The sequence below is a fragment of the Hippichthys cyanospilos genome, chromosome 8 (genome assembly GCF_059441005.1).
Source record: "Hippichthys cyanospilos isolate Australia breed blue-spotted pipefish chromosome 8, RoL_Hcya_1.0, whole genome shotgun sequence".
NCBI classification, from domain to species: Eukaryota; Metazoa; Chordata; class Actinopteri; order Syngnathiformes; family Syngnathidae; genus Hippichthys; species Hippichthys cyanospilos.
Genome location: NC_142376.1, coordinates 3,217,181 through 3,242,926, shown reverse-complemented (window position 1 = coordinate 3,242,926; position 25,746 = coordinate 3,217,181). Strand labels below are relative to the sequence as shown.

Below are 25,746 nucleotides of genomic sequence, written 5' to 3'. Positions count from 1 at the left end.
TTTGTTTTTTGGGAAAAAAAGGCTTACTATACATGGTCTTTTTGTGTGTGGAAAAAAAAGCCTTACTAAACATTTTTTTTGCAAAAAAAAAAGAAAAAGGCTGCTTTTTGCAAATTTTTTTTTTAAAACCCTTACTATACATGGTCTTTTTTGTGTGTGAAAAAAAAGCCTTACCATACATGTTAGAAGCCTTATTATAGATGGTCGGCGATTCGAATTTCGAAAAAGAAACAGAAAGCAGTCATCAAGTCTTGAATTTCCACTTTATTGAAAAATGTTCTTGATCAATTAGGCAAAGAAATACTGTAATAACAATAATAATAATAACAATAAGAATGATTAAAAAAAAAAATAAAAAGAAAGGTCACTGAAAGGCACAGCGGGCAGCGCGCGGTACTCGGTGCAGTTTGTCTCGTCCAATCAGAGGCGGCGATAGCCCCACGTCACTCGGAGTCTTTTTCCACTACACGGAAAGTACGCAAAGTAACAAAGAGCAGCGGCGTCCGCCGCAAAAACGTCCTTCGATGATGTCCTTTCTATTCGCCTTCATTTTGGTCCACTTGGCAGAAGCGCTGACCAATCAAAAACAACGGAATGTATCGGATGGCCCCGCCCACACACACGCACAATTCATACGTTTGGGGGATTGGTGGCATTTATTAGAGAAAGGGGAGGGGTTTGTGTCAACCAATTAAAATGGGGTTTGAGGTTAGGTGCTGCTGTTTTGGTTAGCAAATGCGCACGGTTACAACAGCGTCCGAACGGAAGACGTTACCGTCGTTTATTTGAGGAAGGCCATCATCTTAAGCGGCACTTTGAAAACTAGTCGGTGCTGCTGTTTTGGCTAGCGACATGGTTCAAATGGGCTTCTGAATAACAGCATCTTCAAATAGTCGACTTCATTTGCATTTTCAAGGAGAGTTTTTTTCCTCCGTTTCCCAGTAATTTATTCGAGAAATGGCTTTCTTTTAGGGCAATGAATTCCGTCACAGTTGGTGCTGCCGTTTCGGTTAGCAAAATACAAATGGCTATTTTTTTTAATTTTTTTTGTGAGAGCGGGTATTTATTGCATTGACAACTAGGGCTGGGCAACATGGGCAAGAAACTAAAATCTCGATTTTCACCAGTTGTTCCGGAAAAACGACTGGAATTTCTCGGGTACGGTTTTGACTGAAATACTGCACAAAAAAATGTCATTAAATGTTTGATGACCCCAGGAAAAAGGCTTTGTTTTCGTCATATAAAGCGTAATTGAAATAAAATAAGAATTTATCACTTTTTTTTTCTTCAGGCACTTTGATGTGATGCTTTTTTTCAGTTTTAGACTAAGCTGTAACCCTTTGTAAAAAATAACAGTTGAAAGTAGATTTTTATTGATTTTTTGTTAATATTAAAAAGCATACTGATCATAGATAATAATCTTATTTAAAATCAGCGCTTCGAGTGTGTGTGAGGGAAGGGGGGTGCACGAAAAGTTCTCTCTTTCCTGGGGGGCCTTGGCAAAATATAATAGAAGCACTAATTTCGAGGGACTGCCTGGATTTGAAAACATTTCCAGCCAAGTCAGTCTTACGGCAGTGTGTTGCTGGGAGGGGCTTCATATTTTTCAATCCATCAGGTCAAAGTGATTTCCATATAAAAAATTACATTGACACATTTTCAAAGCATAGTCTGTCATTGTGAGGGTGTGGGGGCATCGGAAAATAGAAAAGCCCTTTAGGAGATCCTGACAAAGCTGCTACGATCGATTCCATGTTAAAAAGCAAAAAAAAAAAGCCCTCATCTGGGCTTGTTTGTGTGTTGAAAGGCAAAAATGGAGAGCAGGTCACATGATGCGCCGCACCGTGACGCCACAAAATCATCGGGACCGCGTGGGAAAAGTCCTCATCATCTTTCCAAAGAAAGATTCAAAAAACGGACACTGGCTTTCCTCGGGTTTCCTTCATTGGACTGGTGCTACTTTTTTTTTTTTTTTCAACCTGCGCTTCCTTTAAGGGCCTGCAGATGGCGCCAGAGATGCCACCCGGCAGGCTGTCCTCAACACCAGGAAGCCCCACCCAAATAAAGACGTCAGCTCTGTACAGTACGTTTTTTTGTTCCGCTATTAAATTACTGACAACCAATAAGATATATAAATACAAAGATGTGTTATGAACGCTGCAGCGGCGGTCAACGTTTCGCTGCACCCACCAACCTTCGGAATTATTATTAAAAAAAAAAAAAGAATAGAAAAGCTTTCCAGAGCACAGGTGTCAAAGTGGTCAAGTGCAAGTTTCCTTCACATGTGGCTCAAAATAGTTAGCGTAAAATATGGTGATAATTCAATGTCAGGGCAGTTATGGAAATAACTAGCTAACTAGCTAGCTAGCAGAGTATAGTCAAAGGCAACAAGGTCTCATTTGATAGGCAAGTTTGATTGAAGGATGAGAAGCAACATTTTTTTTCAATGTTTACATTTTTTTTATATGCTTACAAAACCCACAAAGCCAAAAAGCTGCTCAATTCAGGGCTGTCACTATCAAATGTTTTTATAATCAATTATGGCATTGATAAATCAAATATTTTATTTTGCATAATTTTTTTATACCTGTTTATTTACCAACTATTGGCGCACGTTTGATACTGTTTTGTGTTTAAAAAAAATATATAATTGCAACGTGACCTTTTTCGAATGATTCAGTTCCTGGTTCAGACATCCATTTCAAAATAAAAGCATGTTTGCAAACGTCTTATTTTGATTGAACAAAAGAGAATTGATCTGTTTTTATGGAAGACTGTTGAAAGTCTGAAATGGGAGGGTAATGTTTTTGTTAGTTTACTGTTAGTTTACAGCAAGTTCGACTCCAAATTTGAAAATGTTCCAATCTTCTCGCAAGAGTCCCGAGCGCTTTGATAGTTCTTCTATTGATGTAAGATGGAGGCCATCTTCTCATTTTTTTAAGCATAATACACAGATTTACAAAAATCTTTAAAAGGCCTAGACGTCTTTTTAGGCGTTTTGTGCATTAAAAAAGGACATTTTATCGCCAAGTGAAGTATTTTTCACCAACATATTTTTCCACTTGCCGTCAACCGAAAGTGACGTCAACCGCGCCGACCAATCGCAGCTCAGCTAGTGAACGGCGCATGACCAAGAGGCGAGCCGCGATTGGCGGTAAGCCGGGAGCGCAGGTGACGTCACATTCAGTCGACGGCTGATAGAAAATGTTTTTCAAGGTACGAAACGTATTCAAGACGAAATATGAACTCTTTAACGATTGAAAATAGCTAAAACTAAAATGATTTGTTTTTGAATTTTGAGCCCTGTCTTTCGCACGCTGAACTACAACACCACAGTTTGGTCCACGATGACAAATTTGACACCCGCGTTCCGGACTAACCTGTTCTAACGCGGCGCTAGGAGAGGAACTCTTTCTCCAGCTCGTAGACGCTGGGCCGGGCCGGCGAGCTCTGGATGCGGCAAAGCGGCACGGTGCAGTCGCGGTTCTGGCCCTCGGCGTCCATGTCCAGCAGCGAGCAGGCCTGCGCCGTTTTCTCGCCCGAGTAGTGGCCCAGCGAGTAGCTCTTGCCCAGGCGGGCCACCAGGCTCCGAGCGTGCGGCCTGGCCCAGAAGGAGACGGGCCGCGTGTCCCTGGTCTTCTTGGGCGCGGCCGGGGGCGGCGGGCTTGGGAGGCCGTTGGCTGAGCACACAGAGAAGGGATCCATTACATTGTGGCTACCTTGGAAGCAGACATGGGGAAATGAAGCTTCGTGAAGCCCCTGTGCTATTTTTTTTATTCCTCTACATGGGTGGTTCTCATTTATTCATAAATAGTTGTCCACAAAAAATGATCAACGTAAAGAGTCAGGCCCGTTCTCAAAAAGAAACAATTTATAAATAATTATTTGTCCGCAGAAAAATATTCAACTTTTGGGATCAAAGTAGACACGCGTTCACAAAAACTTGACAGGTAACGAGTGGTGGCACATGACAAGTTGGGTCCAAACATTCCCATATGGGGGAGAATCTTGCTTTTTACAATGATGGAATTGAATAACCTACTGAACATAAAATTTGTTTGAGGAACTTATATTGTCCTGAAATATTATTTCAATATTTTTTTTTTAAACACTTATGAAAAGGAAATGTAATGGGGGGGCAAAGTCGGCAATCCCCCATTTTGTGTCGAGGTTGTTTTACTCACCATCGTGGTTGTTGTATTTTTTCCTGCGGAGGCGCGTCCCCGTGTTGTGGTTCATGACCTCCGGCGGTTGACTTTGGGTTAGCGGCGGCGGCAGCGGCGTGTGTTTTTTCTCAGCAGGCGGAGGCAGCGACGGAGCGTAGCGAGGAGCGTCGGCGAGGTCGGCCTTGGCGGGGGCGCAGCTCGCCACCTCCGCCTCCGACTGCAGCAGACACCTGGTGGACTGGCACTCGGCGATGGCCGACATGGAGACCAGGTTGGCGTGCGGGTTGGGGGCGTGGCTCGGCGAGACCTCGTCCTTGCGGGGGCGGCCGCCGGGCGGGGAGGTGCTGCGGCGGAAGCGCGTGGCGCGCTGGAACAGGCCCTCTTTCTTCTTCTTCTCCTCCCGCGGCGGCTCGCCGTCCTCTTGGGCGTTCTTGAGCGCCTCGCGGATGTCGTAGCCGAGCGCCACGGAGGCCAGCAGCGAGCCGCAGCCGTACAGCGCCGAATCCGTCTTGCGGCGGGCCGACGTCCTTTTCAAGCTGTTGGTGGGCGTGAGCTGCGGGGTGGTGGAGGCGGAGGAGGTGGACGTGGTGGTGTAGGGGTCCTCCGAAGTCTCGGCCGGGGCGCCCTGAGCGGCGGGTCCGGCCCCGCCCTCCCCGCAGACGCACGGAGGCTGCTGGTCGTCCCGCCACAGAGGTAGATCCAGGTACACCTGGTTGGGGAACTTGAGCTGCTTTGGTTTGGAGCTGCTGTCCGGACACTCCTGAGGGTCGTCTTTACCGCCTCCTGCTGGACGTAAGGAGGAATACAACCAAAAGGTCCATCATTTAAAGCTGCTTTGACCAGTCTCCCCTTGCTTGTGGTTTGGTCATTGCGGCTTCACTCTATCGTGGATTTTTATTTATGACGCTAACTTTTTCTACTGTAGGTTTATGCCGCTATTTTTCTTGCAATTTCTCTTCCTTTTATTTTCGGGTTAAAAAGAAGTCATACGGAGACATCTTTTCGGTGGAAGGTACACAACAGCATCCCCTGTCAAAGCTCCCAGAAGGGAAAAACTCAAAAACCCCAATTTGGGGAAAATCAGAAACCTTCAGAAGGGACCACAGGTGGGAGGAGCCCCCTTCCAGGCCCACAGGTTCAAGTGGATGCTGCATGTACTTAAGTTAACTGAAAACCTAAATAATTATTCCCTGGGATTAGCACAATTTTAAAGTGATTCTTTAAACGATCTGATGCCACTATACACCAAAATGGAAAATAGGGTCTTTATTAGATAGCTTTCGCGAATGATAGAAAGAAAAAAAGCACCTTGTTCAGCAAAGAGTGCGGCGAGGGGGACTGGCTTTTGTGACTTCATCAGACTGGTGGACCAAGGATTACTGCCGTCTGAGAGGGGGCGTACTCTGCAAGAGAATACACACACCTGTAAGGAACCCCCCCGAAAAATGAAGACCGGCTAAAAGATTTGACCTCTCTGTGGCGGCGGGTCTCTCCTTGCTTTGCACAGAACTGGGGCCCCAGGTTCTCCCCTTCTTCTTGTAGCCTCTCTTAACGTCGTCAAAATCCTCCGGCCTTGAGGGGGCGCTGCGACCCCATGTGCGGTTGCTCTCGTCCTGCGTGACTGAGTTCACACGCCACATATTAAACCCTGGAAAACCGAGCGCTCCCAACAAGTAGATTGTTATTGGTTGGTTAATCCCGCTTTGTTGTGAGCTGCGCCCGTCAAAGAAAAAGCCAGAAAAGTCGCCATTAATTAAAGCCTCCGGCGTTACGCGTCCTTCGGGCCGATGAATCGAATGAACGAATCACATTAGTGCAAGCGATGGCACCGTTTTGAAGTTAAAGCCACCCCAGAAAGCCAAGTCCCGATTGAGCGTTTAGTTAGCTTCCGCCGCACGCGGTTTTGCCCTCACCGGCGAATACCGAGCACTCGCTGGTCAGATCCACATCCTGCTGGTAAACAAACAAACTGTGCCTCCGCACGGAGCCCGCCACTGAGGAGGGAAACAATTCCGTTATGAAAGACTGGCAAAAGCGCTGGTCGTTTTTATTTATTTTTTTATTTTTACTTACTGTCGGTTTTGGCACTGATGCTGCCATTTTGTTGGATTTTAGTGTACAAGAGGCTTATACGGAAATTTAAAGAATAAAATGCAATCGGTCAACAGCGTCAGTCAGGGATATGCTCCGTCTCTGATGTCAACCCCAACAAAATGTGTTTATTTATAATAATTTCTTTTTGAGAACAGGTCTGACACTTTATGTTGGCTATGTTTTGTGGAGGAATACTTATTAATAATTAAGTTAATGACTTTTTGCGAAAAGATCTCAAATGTAAGCTCAAAATAGATTTATGTTTCGAATTTTTCTGTGGAATATTTATTCGTGATTATTTCTTTTTGAGAACAGGTCTGACACTGTATGTTGATTATTTTTTGTGGACAAATACTTAATAATAATTAGGTTCATGTTTGGTTTTTGTAAACAGATCTCTACTGTAATCCAGAAAGATGACGCTTTATATTTAATATTTTTCTGTGGACAAATATTTATATTATTGCTTTTTGATGATTATTTTTTGTGGACAAATATTTATTAATAATTAGGTTTAGGATTTATTTTTGTAAACAGATCTCTCCTGTAATCCCAAAAGATGACGCTTTATTGTTTAATATTTTTTAATATTTTATTTATTCATAATTATTTCTTTTTGATGACGGATCTCTTCTATGATCTAAAAGAGGACACTTTATGTTGATCATTTTTTGTGGACAATTACAATAAAAGTTTGGAGTTCTATAGTTGAATGACAATCACTGATGGCATGTTCTTTTTGTTTGTTTGTTTGTTTTTTATCCCAAAACCCCAAAAGTCATTTCGCTGCTTGCATCCATCCTGGGTCTGTTTTGCATCGGTGCATCTTAACAGCAGCCGATCACATGAAATAACACGGCGCTTTAAAAATCTTAAAAGCGCTCGCCGATTGGTCTAACACGAACAGGCGGGTACAGTTGGCGCTGCGCTGTTTTGCTGAACGGCGATCCAAATCTGGCCACGTCCACCAAAGGATAATCTGGACGCTCTGTGCGCACGTCAGAGCCGATAAGTAGCGGTCAAGCGGAATTTGTTCCAGTTGTTGCACGACTGTTGGTGCGTGACTAACAACGTTAGCAAACTGTTCAAACAACTGGCCCGGCCCGCTTTTGTTCACATGCGCCTTGTCACCGCCAATGTTCCCCTCTTGCGTTTCCCCTTGGCTGCCAGTTGACGGGCGGCCGCGCACTACGTGCGGGTAGGACGCTCGCTCTGATTTAGACCTGGCTGGGAAAAGGGAAGAAAAAAAACGGAGGAAAAACTCACGCTGAATAGCTCGTAGGCGGGGGATGAGTGTGGGACTGCTGGGAGGGGAGGAGCTGGTGCTGTGAAGGCTCCGCCTCTTGTCCATGGAGGGCGACGCCTGCACCGTGATCTTATGCTGGAAGTCTACCAGGAATGCGCGGAGGAGGAGAGGGGGGGGGGGGGGGGGGGGGGGGGCGCTCGTTACAATGTCAAGAGGTCCGCAAAGTCAAGTTACACATTAACGTTGGTCAAGCAACTCTTGAAAGAGCTCCGATGAACGCGGGCGGTGGAAAAGTTTGCGTTTAGCCCAACCTGAAGGCAAGCTGATGCGGTTGCCGTCCTTGAGCTTGAGACGGGAGCGCTTGAACTTGCCCTTGCGCTTCTTGACGTTGGGCTTGTCCTTGTTGAGCTGGAAGATGAGGATGTTGAGCTCCCGCTCCAGCACGTTGATCTCCCGCTCGGCCAGCTCCTGCTCGCGCCGCTTCAGGTGCTCCTCCTGGGACTTCTGCTGCAGGGCGGCCCGGGTCAGCTCCTCTTCGCGGGAACGTAGCTCCTGCAAGCAAAATGCTCCCGTAAATCGTTGAGGCCTACTACATTTATGTTTGAACATTGGTGTTACTGTCGGTTGAAATCCAGAGTCATTTTGCCCATAGTTATGGTACAGATTTGATGTAGTGATACTTGTATGCAGCTGCAAAAGTTAAAAACAGTCAGCAAATATCAGCCAATTATTTTTGGACAGTGTTTAAAGGGTCATAATCCACCAATTTAATCAGCCGTTCATTTAATCGTCAGACCTTTGTCATTTTATTGGAGTGTTTTATTGATGCTCTTTTCCATATGTCCATTTTCCCCTGAATGGCTCCACGATGAGTAATAATTATAATCCTTCCCGGATGACTCGTAGAAAGCTGCTTAGTGGAAAAGCCCTTGTAGCCCTCTACCAACTACAGCCCAGATTACTTGAGGATGCATGTGGGGAAAGCGCTGATGTTGCAGCTAATTCGGGCAATCATCCGACTGACTTACCACCAGAACGTGTTCGTGCACCAATTTGATGACGTAATGACATACAGTTGTACTTCTACTTCCGAAATTATTTTGTTCCGCAAGTAGTTTTGTAACATGAATCTTTCATAAGTAGAGCTGCTTTTTACATGTAAAGAGCCTAATCTGTTCCAAGCCCCCGAAAATGCTCCTTTAAATGAATATTATTTAATTAGAAAAACGCATCAAAAATGGTAACAAACGCATATTATAATTATATTAGTGAGTAATAATCCAAATAAATCATGTAAAGAAAACTAAAAAATGCTCCTAAATCCTTTTAAATTAATCATATTAATTGTAGCATTTGACAATTTGAATGCAGTTCACTTGTTTGCCTTGAGATGGTGCTGGTGCGTTTGTAGGACCCCTTTGTAGGACGTGCACGTTTTTATTTTACATTTCCAGTGATCCAGGTATCATTTATAAGACCACAGGTGCAATAATACTTATTTTTTTGTTTACTTAGGTTAGTTTGGAGTCATGCAAAGTGTTTCCTGTGTGATTTCATTGTTAAAGTGCTAACGACGTGGTAACAACGCAACCGTCAGACGCGACAGCCCGAAGTGGTATGTTACATATGTGTTTTTATGTGAATATGTACAATGTTAGCTGTAGCTAATGTCAATTTTATGTTTGTTAACACTACGGTGTATATTCTTGGTGGGAAGTGTGGATGAAATGAGTAAAAATGAAAAGTGGAAGACCGTAGTAAACACCAATGAAAAAAACTATTGTCTCGTTTGTGGACAAGTCGGCCACTGAATCAATTAAAAAAATGCATCACAAACTGTATCAAATAGGGTAAACATCACGGTTGGCAAGAGGCGTTTGCAAGTAGAGGTACCACTGTACGAGATATTCTGTGATTTTCTCCATACCTTCTCTTTGGTCCTGAGCTCATCAAACATCTCCTGGATCTCCACGCGCCAGTCGTCCTGCATGATGTGGAAAGAGTCCTGCGGCATGGTGGCCATCACCGCCTCCTCGATGGCCGACAGCTGCTCCAAGATGCAGGAGAAGGAGGGGCGAACATGAGGGTTCTGGTCCCAACACTCTGCAGAATAATAGACAAACGGATGTAGTTAATAATCCCGCTGAATGAGCATAAATCCCTTTGGATTTGTAATTGACCTTCCATGAGCCTGGCGAAGGGTTCGGGGCAGGTGGATGGGATCGGTAGTGTTAATTTATTGACAGCCACACCATAAGCGACAGCCAGGCCGTCAATTCCTCTGTAAGGCACCTCTCCTGTTAACAACTCCCACAGCAAGATTCCATAGCTGGGGAAACAAGAATCGCGTTCAAGAAAGGAGAACATGCTTCAAACCGGTTGAAATCAAAGATTAATATAGCAGCGAAAAAAGTCCTACCTCCAAACATCGCTGCCTTTGGAAAATAGAGACATCCTGATGACTTCGGGGGCCATCCAGGAGTAGGTTCCCGCCGCCGACATCTTGGTGGTCTTGTGCCATTCCCGGGCCAGGCCGAAGTCCGTGATCTTCAACGTCTTCCTACCGATGTCGTCGTTCTCGATCGTTTCAAGTAATAGAACTAAAAGCGGAGGGACAGAATAAAGAGCTTCATTCACAAATTCATTTCTTTTGTTTCTTGTGCAGTATGCCACTAAAAATGTAACAAATCAAACTAAACCATAGCTGCTGAAATATAGTAGTAATGTGGTACAGTAAGATTTTTGGGACTGTGACGATTATTCGAATAAACAGAGCAATTCATTACCTCAAATTTAAAACGCTCATTATTACTTGACGTTGAACCCAAAGTGTCTTGGTGAAAGACATGTGCGTGTTTGCAATGTTGGCGAGAGTAAAAAGACGCGGCGCGGGTAAGGAAATGATAGGTGATATTCGACGTGGCCAAGAGCGCTGTGCGGGTCATTTGTTACCGTAAAAGCAGAGACCTGACAGCGCCACAATACATCTGTCCCCGGGCCCGAAAACTGTTAAAACACATTAAAGTCGGAGGGAACCCTGAAAACCCGGCTGGAACTCGACACCTGGCCTTGCGTGAGAAGGACAGACTAGGACGACGCGACCAACACAGGCAACTTGAGGGGACAAGTTTCCCTTTGTCAGTCCAGGACTCAAAAGTTAAAAAAAAAAAAAAAAAAAGACATGCCAAGCTGAACTATGAGTGGCTGTTCGATGTATTCCTGGTCACCATAGATGAGCACTGGATAGTTCGTAATTAACTTATTGCCAAGACAATATTTCACCGGAAAAATGAATTCAGGAGTGATTACGAACCAAAAATGAACAGTTTACCTCAGGGGTGCTCAATGTGTTCCTCACGGTTGACAAAAACACCCAAAAAAACAACAACAAAATACAGGCACAAACAATGGGGCTGCTAACTCAAATGCAAATATGTAACACGTGTTTTCTATTCATTTAATTAAAAGTGTTTAAGATTTGGATTAGGAATCTTTCTTGTGTGTTATTTATACCTGATATGGTGTGAGTATTAGATTAGAACAGTGTGTCGCTATTGTCATGTGAGCTGTAATTGCAATAAAATAAGAGATTTCAGGGTTTTTTTATTTCAGGCACTTTAATGCACTTTTTTCTGCTTTAGACTAGGCTGTAACCCATACAAACGCTCTAACAAATAATAAACAGTTGTTCAAGGTTGTTTTTTCTTTTGTTAATGTTAAAAAGGATACAGGTTTAGGTATACAATTATTAGAGATAATAATCTTATTTATAGTCAGCACTTCAAGTCGGGGGGGGGGGGGGGGGGGGGGACTTTTCTCTTTCCAAAGGGGTGAGCTTGGCAAAATAGAATTGAGGAGCACTGCATTAGACGAATGTGTGGTGACGTCCTGGTGCATTTGCATGCGTGGACGGTTCTCGCACCCGATATGGCCAAGATAAGATGTTTACGTTGCTCTTCCTGTAATCTCAATGATTAAAGCTGTCAACACTCAATGACGGTAATTGGTTGGTGCAATATTAATGGATCCGTTGTAAAGATATCTTGCGTAGGTTGTGGGCTCGTAACTAGACGTCGAAAGATGTAATATTGATTTACACAGATTAGCATGCGTTCGGTTTACTTGTAGTGTTGAATTGCGTCGGAAGTCCGACACGCAGACAAAAAAAAGGTCGAGCGAAGGAAGGGAGTTAAGTGCTTGTAAAGTAGATCTTGGGTCACTCCCGGTTTACACAAATAACCACACAATCACATGGCCCGTGTGTGTATCAAAGAATTCTTGGGAAGAAGGAAGTCCAAGATGAGTCAGTGCAAGATAACGCTGAAAAACGTGCCCACGCACACACCTTTCTACCGTTGGAAAAAAAAAATCCCGCACAACCAGGGTTGTACAAATAAAAAGGTAAACAAAAAGACATTTTAGAACCCCCCCCCCAAAAAAAAACACTATCATTTTCACAATTGAATTTCACAATTTGTCAGTATGACACTGCAAGCGTTAGCCGTGTGTTCTTTCTGCGTCTGGCTACAAACTGAAAGACGCACTGACAACAACCGCTACCGAGGGTTTGCTTTTGTTATCACTGCAAACTTTAAGGGCGCGGATATGATGCTGAAATTGCCAGGTCAGGTGTTACTCAACACGTACGAGCGAGCGTGTCAACAAGCTCGTGATTATGTCAAAGGTGAGGCTTGTGCAAAGACAATTCTATTGCTTCCGAGGGCCAGTAAAATGTAGCAATCGTGCAACTTGTGCGGAAATGCTTACTTGATCGATTACGACACGAATACTATGTGAGCTCAGTTCACGCCAAATCTGTAGAGTACCGCATTTCCCGCACTATAAGGCGCACCTAAAAGCCTTATATTTTTTAAAAAGCTGATGGTGCGCCTTATAATCCGGTGCGCCTTATATATGGATCAATATTGAGATTCGTAGATGGGGAATGAAGTGATAAAGTAAGCTTTACCTGTTTCTTTTGTGTGTTTACATTTGAACAAGGTTGCTCATATTGACATTGAGTTATCATGCTATTGAGAGTTTAGAGTTATTATTTGAGTTATTATTGTATTACTTTGAGTATTAATATATTGTGATTGAAAACTTTTTAAAATATGTCATTAATTGAGGGTGCGCCTTATATATGAAAAAGTTTTAAAAAATATCATTAATTGAGGGTGCGCCTTATAATGCGGAAAATACGGTATTTTTTTATTGCCATGCATTTTTTTTTGATAGAAAAACTTTGGAAATGATTGGTTAGAACTGGAAGGTGTCAGTATATTTCCACGATCGGGATTTTGGGGCCGAACACGATCGCCAGTATGTAAGCTTAAAAAAGTGCGATTCAAGCCGATCAGGTGGGCGCAAAGCCTGGATGCCGCCAAGCTGCAAACAATCAATGTTGGAGAGGTGTTTTGGTGCTTTTTCTTTTGGATCTAACGAGGGTATTGGTACCATTACCTGCCTGGGGCACGGTAAGGATTCTCTCCCCACACGGCCAACAAAGGGAATTTCATTACAAACTGGTTTCACTGGAGCCATGCTGTATAGCTACTTCCTGTTTTCAAGTTCCCATCCATCCGACAGGTTGTGTAGGTCCAAATGACTTATGACGGCTTAGTTACACAAGCAAGGAAAGGAGCCTATAGAATACTTCCTTTGTCACATGTCAGGTCTCCTTGCTAGTACACATATCTTAATACTGACGTTAACCTTGAACTGGAAGTCCATATAGCAACGTTTCTGTGGAATAAACAGAAACTTGCGACTAGCCAAGGCTCGGGCTGAAAAACTAGTGCAAAGTGTCCCCACTGGCAGAGCTAACTGTGTCAGGATCCTCTAATTGCTATTTATAATGGTGTGGGCCTCTGACACTCCAAAAAGCCTCGAAAACACTCACTGAGATGTTAATAAACCAATGCTGATACAGTGCAAGTAGATAAATGAATACATAAAATAATCATAATAATAAATTCGCCACAGGTTTTTTCCTCTCACTACTGGCCAGCTGAGCCACCCTTGATTTTTATGTATCCAAGCAACCGGATGTAAACGCAGAGTGAGGGAAAAGCAAATACACGTTAGCTCTTGACTAGTAGTCAATTTGCCAACCACCATAAAACATTTTAAAAAGCAGAAAACAAAACAGAGCAAAGTTCAGATGTCCGATGGACCAAACAGCAGTTGCCTCAGTGACTTTATATGCATTGACAACACACCAAAAACGTGTTTTAATTACTCTATAAAAGTAGTCCTGGTAAGCTTCCAAGTTCCCCTGACAATGGTACGCAAAAGCCTTTACACCCGCTAAAATATTTTAACGAAGAAAACAAGTTCCAAGTCAATATTTTCTCAGCCTTTTGGATTTTTTTTTTTTTTTGGAAGCAGACAAGGGTGAAGGCAACTGGAGATGGACATGCCTCGGAGGCGAACCCCACCCTCTGACCCACACCTCCGTATAATTCCCCCTTCCAACGGGGATCTTCAGGCACGGCAATCTTTCATGGTGGGATAGTGGAAGGATCAGAAGCAAGAGATGCTGCCTTCAAAGGAGCTCCCACGCTTCTTCCTATTGCTTCACCCCCTCAAGGTAAAAAACAAAAAAAGGGGGGTGTGCTCTTTTGGGCTAAACATGGACAGTTCTTCTAAGAAAACATCATTTGCACCTTCCTTTTACGTTATTAGCAACTTTAAGAAACCATCAATAAGTTCATCTATTTCTTTAGGGCTGCGACTAATGGTTAAATAGTCGATTCATCTGTCAATTACTTTAACTCTCTAAATATAAGTCACACTTTTTTTTATGAAAAATGAAGGCCACCCTATGAACGGTAACTTTTTCTTTTATTCGACACCATTCACAGAAGATTGATGGGTCAGCCACATACGCAGTTTTGACACACAGATTTGCAGGCGGAAATCTCATGTTAGCTGAGGTTGTTACGGAATTATTTTCAACAAAAGAAGCGAGCGGCCTGAACCAACGTCTGAGTCCATTCTTGTTCACACACAGGAATATTACAGAAACGAAGAGGATCATGTAAAGGTTATGATGTCACCGATTGATTTATTTAAGTGTGGCCAAGTATGGACCCTGTGTGCACAGGTAAGAACACGAAAAGGTATTCCATTTGACTCGTTTATTTATTAAAAATGTTAAATGTTCGTCTTACATTTGGGGAATCACGGTAATCAATTAATCTGATTTTTTTTTTTTTAAACAACTGAATTTCCGTTTGTTGTTCGTGCTTCAGAAAGTAAATTTAATAGCAGCTAGCTGGTTGTAATCTTTTCTTGGTTTTCAGCAAACGTTCACCTCCGATTGACCCGTAGCCATTTACTTACGTTTTCAATCCCATGACAAGCACGTTTCTCATGTTGTCATAAGTAGAACAATAAAAAAAAATATTCTATTCGGGCACGACCATCTCTTAGCGCCCAGCACGACCCGCAAAGGCTTCTTGTGTTTTTAGCGACATTGCCGAGCACTGAGGCAACGCGGGCCCTGTAAAAACTCAGACTGCCGCCCGCTAACTTGCCGCGGCGGTATTTTGCTAACTGCGCCAACAGACTTCAGCTTGAGTGCACGGGGCTTCCTGTGGTAAGCAGAGATAAGTTCTGCTGAACATTCCCCGACCGGACGTTCCGGCCGCCTAAATCCATCCCATCACGGTCACTTGCGATTCTTCCGACATCTCGAGCCCCAACCGGCTCGCTTGCGTTATCAATCGCAAAGGAACCTGTAATTGGGCTAAATATAGCCTAACGAACCTAAGGGGTGCTATGAGGCTGGTACCTTTTGGATTTATATCTGTTTGTCTGGAAAGGGGGTGTGTGTGCGGTGGTGATTGGTTGTTTGGGAGGGCAGGCCATGTCAGCTGTGGGCCCTTTTCCTTTTCACCCTGCACGGCAACAATAGGTGCAGTCAGGGAGAGGTCGTAAAAGACAGAGTGAAAGCATCTCCACTCCTCCTCTCTCCCCTCTGCCCCATTCTCTTGTCACAGAAAAGACAGACAGTAACTGTGTCACCGGGGGAGTTGTGGGAAAAATTGCCCTTCAACACCTAGCACCCCCTTCCCTAACTTTCCCACTGAGGCTGTGTCCACGCCGCACGTATGCAGGTATTTGAAAGAAGGAAAAATAAAGCAATAAATGAACCTTTCCGTTTGTGGAGTTATGCCTGAATATCAATCACATAAAAACATGAGTTTAAAAAAAAATAATAAATAAAAAATACAACGCTCTGGTTGGAGTGAGCCTTTTTCCAAATGCTTCTTTTACACTGTTAAAAAAAGCCAAAATATTCTCAAATATGAGAATACATGATTTTTTAATATTTCCATGACAACGCACGTAACCACCAGGGGGAAATCGAGCACATCATTCTCAAATGAAGCAGTTTCACAATTGAGAGACTGTTAATACTAGGAATTTGAGCTGTTTTTCTCTGAAGATAATAGATGCCGGATAATTGCTATATTGTATGTCTACATGTGATGCTGCACCATTTGTTCAATTATCAACAGCTTAGAGCAGAGGTCCTCAGTTACCGGTGTGATCAATTGGTACTGGGAATAAATAATGAACTATTTCCGTTTTATGTATTATTCGAGTCTAAAAGCCATTTTATTTTGAAAAACCTTTTATTTTGAAAACTGGCCGGGTTCTCTTGGATTCATTTTGATCTTTTAGGCTCGGGCGGAAAAGGCCCTGACAAGAGACAGGTGACGAGCCTACAACTTTGAGGAAAAAGAACACTTTTAATAGGCAACACCAGGAGGCCTACTTGAAATAATGACTTATTGAGGAAAAGACTTTGAAGGCTACTTTGTCCAGAATGAACCCACAATATAAAAATTAATATAAACTATAACTATAAAATTAGCATGTTTTTACCTGGGGTTTTGCACGCGTTAGGTTTCTATTGCCCGCCATACGCCAACTCTGGAACAGATTAATTTCATATGGCAGGAGTCCCCTGTACAGCTAAAAAGGAACTCCCAAAGATAAAGTTTCCATGAATCTAACAAGCACCTTTTGATGGAGATAAAATGCTATAAGGGATGCACTGATCTGAACTTCCACGCTTATTATCTTCAAAACATACCCGCATTCATATTTTGCTTCCTCATACCCCACCTCTTAAAACATATGTACATCTCGCTACAAGGAAAACATTCCATCGATCCCATCAGATTCAAGCGGGCGGCAATCTGAATTCCGAACTGTCGTCGTCCGACTGATTTATTATCATTTCATCTCGGTTCATAACAAAATAAAGTTGAGTGACACCAATCAAGATGCTCGACTCCAAAGTGAAACTAACCCTTCTGCGCCATGGCTCTTGGCCAAGTTTCAGCCTTTAATTTGTGATTCTTATCTTTCACAACTCAAATACCGGCACTCCTTGCTTGCCACTGATGAGCACGCAGGCATGCGGAAGGTAAGAAACACCTGCAGAGTTCTGGATCATGCTGGAGCTCAGCTCAGCGAGCATCAAGGGATTATCTCTGGTTTTCTTGCCTGTATTGGTCACTCTTGTTCCGATTTAAAAAAAAAGCCTGCCATATCAGTCCCATTTTGCGTACTAAAACACATTTTTTTACATGTTTAACTCATTTGCACGTTTTCATGAGTCGTGTGTAAATGTACTTGTCGCCGCTTCTTATGTAATTAAAATGCTGGCAGGCTGTTCAGCTGCCAATCATTTTTTCCTATAGGCAGACACGAAAGGCATGCGTCGAAAACGAAAGGGAATGTATTTTCTCTACGGCGTTATGAAATGGCTGACGAAGTCAATTGACGCTGTTTTAGAAAGTTTTAACACACACTAAATGTGCATGTTTGTGATTATTTATTCTGTTTTGGTTGTTCTGTAACATAGGATTTGAGAGGAACAATTGATGGGTGATTAAATTGATTAATTGATTAATCTTTTCGAGTCCTAAAACTGCACAAATCATCATAATTTCAGCTTTGACAGTCAATATTCTTTTTATGGTTTTAAAAAGGACACTTTCTAACACTCGTGTTCAATCAAAATGAGATTAACCATTGGGGGAGGTCAAATATTATATTTAGAGATGGTCGAGTATTGATAACAGTATCAGTATCGGGCTGATATCTGGCTTTATTTCAAGGAATCGGTGATCGCAATGGCAGACGACATTAGTTCTGGCCATTTTCTTAGAGCAGTTTTAAGATCGTGACTTAGAAATTTGTTACTGAAGAAAAGTGTCATTATTTTCCTGCTTTTTTGAGCGCATAAACAAGGGGCGGAGCTACGGGGCGGCAAATACTTGAGTACGGAGATTATGTAAAAAGGGAACATACAAAAAAATCAACTGTCCATTTTCTAGTTTAAAATCCAATTTTCCCCTAATAACAGCAAAAGTAGAAATGAAACATCTTTTATGATGATGACAGTTAGGTGTGAAACTTAATCCCCAACATTCTCATTTACTGGCGGACATTTTACACTCAAATATGCAAATTCTTCCAATTTCACATTCAATGGCATCTTTGCAAGCAAATCAGTTTCAAGATTGCGTTGGGAGCACATTTTATTCTGCAGAAAGCAAGAGAAAAGTTTCAACGTCTTAATCAAGAGCCAGAAAACAGACCAAGGAAAATACTAAAGAGTGTAAAGGGGAAGGGAGGAATGGCGAGGGAAGGAGAAAATCAGCAAAGGAGGCTAACCCCCTCGAGTTTGCCGCAATAAAAGAGTAGCGCTGCTCTCTGGGAGATTAAATATGAACGGAACAAAACAAAACGAGGGCTTTGGGACCCTCCGAGTCCTCGCCATTCTTTGGGCCGCAGTAGCCTAGCAACCGCTGCTTGACCAGTCCATTGTGCAAACGTATGTTAAGCTTTTATCCCTCATTAGCAACATTCCTCCCAGCGGGCCGGGATTTTACAGATTAGCTGGGAAAACACAAAAGGAGATTGGGCAAATCTCGCTGACTTCCAACATATTACTTTACAGGCTAATCATTGATCAAATAGTGGCATGTTTGTCCGGCGTGCAGATGTATACACTGCCAGTTGATCAAATGACGGGCCGAGCGGAGGGGTGGAGGCGGGTCTTTCCAAGCGGCCCGTCCGCACTCAAAATAAGAGCAAACAATGCGGCCCAGGAACTTGTCCAAGTCCAACTATTCCCGCTTTTTTTTTTTTTTTTGCTGGGAAAATCACCCGTCGCACCGCAGGGGTGCGCTTGTGTGGCTAGAAGACAACCTTGCTTTGAACTCCGCTCGGCCTCAAAACAAAACACAATTTTGAAGTCATATAGTGACTACAAAAATGTTTTGGGGGGGGCTACAAGTCAATGGAAGTTTAAAATGACAAAACAGGGATGTTCCATACCATTTTTCTCAGACTGGTACCAGTATGAGTGAGTACTCAACTCTTGAGTACTCACCAGTACCGACAGCACTGAATAGCGTTGCACAATTATGGCCACAAACAGAATCACAATTTTTTTGGTCAATATTGAAATCCCAATTATTAATCGCGATTATTCATCATGTTTGGGTCAAACGTGTCTATTTATTGCCTTTTTTTTTTTAAACAAGCAGTATGTAAACAAGGCTTCAAGGATTGATAGTTACAAATAATAATAATGAACTACAATAATTAAAGTAAATAATAATTAAAACATTCACGCAAGACATGGCAAAAACTTGGCACACAGGTAACACAGCGAACTCACTTGCTGAGTGTAAACAAATGAAATAAAATGAAGGTTACTTTGAACCAGGCACAATATTTATTTTTAAGCAACTTTTAATCAATTACCAGTCAAAACGTCATTTTCTGTCATTTCAAACTGAATTTATTCCTGATTTTTCAAAATGGGCTTTAATCGACAGCTAGCACTTTATATATTAGGAATCGGGTGAGAAACTCAATGCCCTTTCATACTGGTAAATAATATATTATGGTGAGCAAAGTAGAAGCTTTTGTCATGCAAACATGTGGGAAAAATTTCCCCGTGGTGGTAGGATGACAGTACTTGATTTGACATCTAGGGTTAGGGTTAAATCAGGCATTTTAAATTTTAATATTGTCGAGGATCATTTCAATTAATGGTGGCAGCCAATATTGTGATCACGATTCAAATTCATGTGGCCTTACCACTTTTGATTGAGAACACAAGACCCACAGGATATTATTATTATGTTCTCAAAAGTGGTCTAATTTTATAAAGTCATTTAATTCAACGGTCAGAAATGGCTTTGGATTGCATTCCAGCTTGGTTCTTTTAATTTAATGGTCTTTCACTCGATTTTTTTTTTTTTTTTTTGCTGAAAGGTTAACCCCAGAATACACCTGTTATGTGTCGTTACAGGATATAAAACCTTGCAAGGCTCGCAGATCCAAGGACTGAAGTCAGTTAGTTCCGGCCAAAGTCCATACTAAACATGGCGAGGCAGCATTTGAGATGTTATGCTGCAAAAATGGTAGAACAAACTGCCAATTCATCTAGACTGTTTGCTTTTAATCATCTTCATCTAACTACATGATGATATGATTTTTGCCATTTCTTTTTCCGAAACGATTTTAGTGTTAAATAATGCACTGAGTTGTTTAGTGGATAACGTGTGCCATACAATCAAATTTGCCTTGTCTTGTCTTTATTTTAATCACACAATGATACAAGCGGAGTTTCTCAAACCTAAAACAAATTAATCCATTGCAAAATATTTTTTAAAATGTAACAAAGCCGTGTTCACTTTCCACACGCAAACTCGAATGCGTGCAGCTGTTAGTTTGAGCGCGCCGGGCGTGTCTTGGTGGAGGTCGCGCTGAAGTGGCAGGACAAACACATTGACTTGTGTGTTTGCAGCCTGGCGTCCACTCGAGGGGGCGGGGGTTTGTTTATATTCGCCAAACACCCGATTAGCCGCCACAGTTGAAGTCTTTTCAATCCACCTGGCCTCTAATTAACTCACGTCTTTGCCATTTTCAAAAAAAGCTGAACCGAACTGACAATTACATAGTTTGTACATTTATTTGATTTGGACTGCCATAATGCCCACAGGGGTAAAAACAAGTGTATTTATATCATATATGTCAAACAGAGTTGCCTTGAATTTAACTTTAGCTGTCAACTTTAGCTACTTTGATACTTCTGCCCGATTCCTGAGGGAACACATTATTCCTACAAGGGAGAACTGATAACACTGAGTGAAAGAATGTGGGTCACATTGCCCCGGCACTGGCGAGTTATCTTCAAGACAAGACTTTTTCCATGCATACCAAGAAGTTAAAAAGAAAAGAAAAAATCTGCAAGTACCATCTAATTATTCAGCACTTTGTTGAGTCGACTCTGCAAGCATTAGTGATACCGTATCACTAGTCCTATTATCGTCAAACTGCACCACGTTCTCACGAATGTCCTCTGTGAGGCGCACTGTGCTTTGGAAAAAAATTGACTAGCATGAACATAAATACGCGTTTCTGATCAAAAATTAGCACTTAGGTTTCCCCCTTTGAAGTTGCATTTTGAGAGCCATCTTGTAAGAGACAAAAACGCACGGAAAGCATGCTAAGCATGAATGGTTTTAATTTCTCCGATCCTTTCCCAGGCGTGGCAACATCATCGAAATTCATCGGCTTAGACTTGCAAACCTATCATGTCCTGAGACAAAGGAAAAAAAAAAAGAATTGCCATCTAATTATTTTCAAAGACACAGCTTGTTGGGTCAACTCTACAAGCAGCCAATCATATTCCGCCCTGTTTAAACACCTCCTTTATTAGATTAGGCAAAAAGAAAAACGCTCATTTTCACAATGATAGACGGTATTAGTGGTTATCATTATGATCAATCTGAAAGGTGAGTGAAAAACTGAGACCAAATACAAACACATCCAGACTATAAATTGAATTAAAAATGACAAAATGGCGCTCGTATGAAATCACCATTTAGAGTACGAGACCATCATTCATGATACACACGCGCTCAATCTTAATTAATGCTTAAAAATCGAACATTTCTTCAAGAACTTGCGCTACCCGCTTTTCTCATGTGGCACAAACACACGCGTGTTTACATTTGTCCAATCACTGCCTCTATTTGAACAACATTTTCAAGTCGGACTGGGTGGTGGGGGGGGTCTGGGAAGGTGTGCTCGACTGAGTGTGTGTGTTAAGGGATAAGGGTGGGGGGAGCATCCCAGCTGTGCAAACTAACTTCATTTCACATCCTCTCGAGGGCGCACACACAGATTTCAAGTGCATCCACACAAGCGCCTTCCTAATTGGGGAAAGAATGTATATTTTCAAAAGGCCTTTTTCTTTTTTTAATTTTCAATTGGTTTCTCAGACTTCAGATTTCAAAATATGTACATTTTCCATTTGTTGTGTGTATGTAATAATGTGATGATTGAAAGTCACATATACGCAACAGTTAAGTTGAAAATGAGCCACAAGGAGATTTGCAAAGGAGTGGTAAATTCCTGGGAATGCTATAAAGTTTTTTCTATATTTTTGAGAAGGAATTTGCAATGAGGAATTTTGGAAATTTCTAATTTTAAAATTTCAAACAGGGGTTATGATCAGTTAACCCTTGTGCACACACTTTGCAAGCTATACACATTGCATTTTTTTCCTAATTTTGTAAATGCTTTTAAAGGTATAAAGTTGTTTCTATTCAATTCTATTCATAAATATGTAGGTTATATGTATTAATACCCACAAAAAAATTGAAAAATGTAAGGTCTGTCTTTGTAGTGTGTGACGTGACGATGACACTTTTAAGACAAATCCATTAATTGATCCCTACCGCCACCTACTGTCTTGAGGTGAAACACAAGTCAACAAAGAATTTTCTCTGTGCTTCCGTTGACCACCGCTCAACGGAATGTTGCAAAAATCGCAGAAAAATCAATGTCGTAAATCTTATTAATATGCATCTCAAAAATTGTAATTATAATGGTTTTATATGGTCCAAAATTTGGACAATTAATATTTTTGTACACAAAATCTAGCACGTCCAATCGCATAGAACTGTCAGAATCATTGTATTTTGAAATTCGACATGTTTTAAAGTAATCAATCGCCATAGTTACCTGAGGTAATCAATTACTTTAGTACTGTATTACATAAAGTACATTAGTAAATGTACTTCGTAATTAATTACCTGAAGAGGTACAAAAACGAAACATTTTAAGAGTCTTTCAGCCCCCAAACAAATATTTAAAAAAATATTAATACAATAATAGAAATAAATCAAATATGATGGATTAGTTTGCAGATTAATCGATCGTTGCACCTTGCACCAAAAGGTTATTTTTCCCCCAGATACATTTGAGCTCCTACTTGCAAATTCCAGGAGGTTTTCACGCATCACCATGAGACTTTTCATAATGCAAAACATCTGCCTTGACTCCACCAGGGTTGTGAAAGCCTTCACTGACCTTTATGTGCATGTTCTTACTTACTGTTGCTGGACTTGAGGTCTCGATGGATGACCACGGCCTCCTCGTGCAGGTAGTGCATCCCTCGGGCGATCTGCACGGCCCAGTTGACGAGGATGTGCGGCGGGATTCGCCTTCCAGTCAGCGCCCGGTTCAGCGTGCCCCCTCGGGCGTACTCCATGACCAGGCACAGGTTGGGCTCGTCCAAGCACACCCCCTCCAGCTTGATGATGTTGGGGTGCTGCAGCATGGAGAAGAGTTTGGCCTCCTGCTTGACGCTGGCCGCCGTGGCGGTAATGTCCTCGTCTGGGTCCTGCCGGGCCGCCTTCACCGCCACCTCTTGGCCTTTCCATGTGCCGCGGTAGACTTTGCCGAAACCCCCCACGCCGATGATCTCCTCCAGCACCAGCTCGGAGAAGGGGATCTGCACCGGTGAAGCCGGAACCCGCTCCCGCACGCTGGAGACGGGGAGACGATATATGGCTGGCTGGTAGGTGACATAGTTGGAGGGGAAGATCCCGACCCGGTGGTTGATCTTGCCCGTCCACCAGCCCTCGTCGCCGGAGATGGCCGCGTCCTTGGACAGGACCTCCACCACGTCACCTCGGCACAGGCTGAGCTCGTCCTCGCCGCTCGCCTCGTAGTCGTACGCGGCGGTCCACAGCGATCGGGTCGGGCACAGCGGGGCCGAGTGAGCCCACGCGTGCGTGGGGCAATCTGTCCAGGCGTGCTCCCTTCTTCTTCTCCCCCCTCCGCCATCACCGTTGCCGCCGCCCGGCCGCCCTTCACCGTTTGGGAAAGCGGCCTGCGAGACATCCATTTCTCGGTGGCCGTAATGGCACCATAGGGTGCGGGGCTTAAGAGGCTAAATTAGAAAAGCAAAGGGTGACTTTTGCAGCTTTGCATCTTGTTGCGTGTAGCGCTTGAAAAGCTGGGGAATTCCCCGCTTGAGATCTTGACACCGGCCAAAGTCCCTCGGCGAGGAGCGTCCCACACGGGACTGTAACTTTATCCCACTCCGGTCCGTCGACACCCGGCTACAAGCGGCTGGCTTAACGCTCACTTAAAATCGACCGAATGCACCTTACTCTGGTTTTAAAACGTAACAAAGTGCATTCCTTGCGTGAAAAAGTCCAAACGTCGAAGGTGGGGAGGGGGATTTAACTAAGTCCCCCACTTGTGTTCGATGCTAAGCTAAAGTTAGCAGCGCCGACACCGCCGAGTCTTCGTCACAGGTGCCGCGGGGAGGAGGTGCACCTGCCCCCGGGAATGAAGCTGCGGCCGCCGAGCGACGGCTTCCTCTCTCAAAGTCGACGTTTAATGTCACCCAGTCGTCGTCCGGCCATGCTTCGTGGAGGGCTTGCTCTTCTCTTAGTTGGCGAAGTTGCGACGAACTTTCCGCCGCATTCCACTCACACACGCGCGCGCGGCTAACGGGTTAGCACGGTTAGCTTGAGCGGTCAGGAGAGAGGCGGTCGCTGGTCAAAAGTTGCTCCTCTCGGCTTTACTTCTCCCGTTAAGCCCTCCTCGGTGAGCGGTGAGTGGGCTCTCAAAATCCCATTGAACATCCTCGGCGTCACGGTAACAGAAAAAAAATATGGAGAAAACTAAACAAAACTGAAAAAATCGTGAAAGAGGGGGAGTATCAAAACAACCCCCCTGCGGGGAGGTTCGTCACTTGTCGGAGTTTTGTGGACGAAGTGCCGTGGCGTCACGGCGGACCCGAGAGGGACGCCGGAGGGCGGAGCCGACCTGCTTGCAAGCTTCCGATTGGTGGATTTACTACCACCTGATCACCGCAAAAAAGGGGGAGGAGGGGTTGAGCAGCCACAGGAATGTGAGTGAAGCGCGCCGAATTCAGAGAAGCCATGGGAAGAATGGGCCGCATATTTATGTACATTTTCAATGAATTCGCAATTTTTCTGAAACACACGTTCCGAGGACCACGCGTTTGATCCATTATAAACAACTCATCCGTTATAAAAATGAAAATAAATAAATAACATACTAAATAATGTACTCGTCCAGTAACCAAAGAACTATGTAAACAAACACAGTGCGGCAAAGGTTCTGGGTAGCATCGTGTTGGGTGCATTTTAAAATAATTAAAAAAAAGCGGCATACATGCATATTTCTGCAGGATTTACACAAAAATCTATTGATGTTGCCCCCCTCCAAAAAAAAGATTAACTCATTCAATCCTAAATACACATTTTTATGTCGTTTTAAGAGTGCAGACATGAATTCCCTGATACTTATTACATTTCTTTTTTTTTTTTTTTCTTAAATTTTTGGCTAATTGAGGATCTAAAAATGGCTAGTACTAAATGGAGTCCTACAGTAATAAATTATTTTAGGTAATTAAGTACTAAAATAAATGATTACTTTATGTAATTAAGTACTACTGAAATTGATTATTTGAGGTTCTAAAGTCCCAAAGTAATTGGTTATTTGAGGTATTAAATGAGTTGATTACTTGAAGTACTATAATACAAATGTAATTAATTATTTTATTATTTCATGTACTAATTCTAAAGTCATTGATGACTCAGATTTACTAATTTTGTAATTTGCGAATTTGGCTGTTGCGCTGCCACTCTGTATTCCTTGGAATTACATTCATTAGATTTTAGGTATTTCAAAAAAAAACAAAAATGTGAGCGGTTTTGTAAAACAAAGACAGGCTAGCTCGTCCTTCTATATTAAAATATGATATTTTGTATACTGTAAGTGTGCGATATGCAAATAGCTCCATGCAAGCTATTCAGCGCAGATCAACATTGAAGGTGGGAATCACATAATGGGAGAGCGAGGGCG

General features: G+C 42.9%; 1 protein-coding gene across 5 annotated transcripts; it reads right to left on the bottom strand.

The window, feature by feature from the left end:
• Positions 1-244: 244 nt before the first annotated feature.
• On the bottom strand, positions 245-25,733 carry map3k21 (mitogen-activated protein kinase kinase kinase 21). 5 transcript variants are annotated; one of them, XM_088421467.1, is made up of 11 exons: positions 22,954-25,733; positions 9,926-10,106; positions 9,687-9,835; positions 9,434-9,609; positions 7,818-8,058; positions 7,527-7,649; positions 6,080-6,160; positions 5,637-5,814; positions 5,475-5,569; positions 4,185-4,952; positions 245-3,680 (listed from the first exon to the last, which is right to left on the bottom strand). In XM_088421467.1, exons 1-11 carry the CDS (start codon positions 23,747-23,749, stop codon positions 3,397-3,399), a joined length of 3,072 nt encoding a protein of 1,023 aa, XP_088277593.1. In that variant the 5' UTR covers positions 23,750-25,733; the 3' UTR covers positions 245-3,396. The 5 variants fall into 5 exon arrangements, with proteins under 5 accessions (XP_088277593.1, XP_088277589.1, XP_088277590.1 ...); XM_088421463.1 differs by having other exon boundaries at positions 5,637-5,787; XM_088421464.1 differs by having other exon boundaries at positions 4,185-4,949; positions 5,637-5,787.
• Between the last annotated feature and the right edge of the window lie 13 nt (positions 25,734-25,746).

Coding starts and splice junctions, on each gene's coding strand:
- map3k21 (XM_088421467.1), bottom strand. CDS start 23,749: ATGGATGTCTCGCAGGCCGCTTTCCCAAACGGTGAAGGGCGGCCGGGC. Junction 9,610..9,686: donor CTTCGCCAGGCTCATGGAAG/GTCAATTACAAA, acceptor ATTATTCTGCAG/AGTGTTGGGACCAGAACCCT. Junction 7,650..7,817: donor CCGCATCAGCTTGCCTTCAG/GTTGGGCTAAAC, acceptor CATTCCTGGTAG/ACTTCCAGCATAAGATCACG.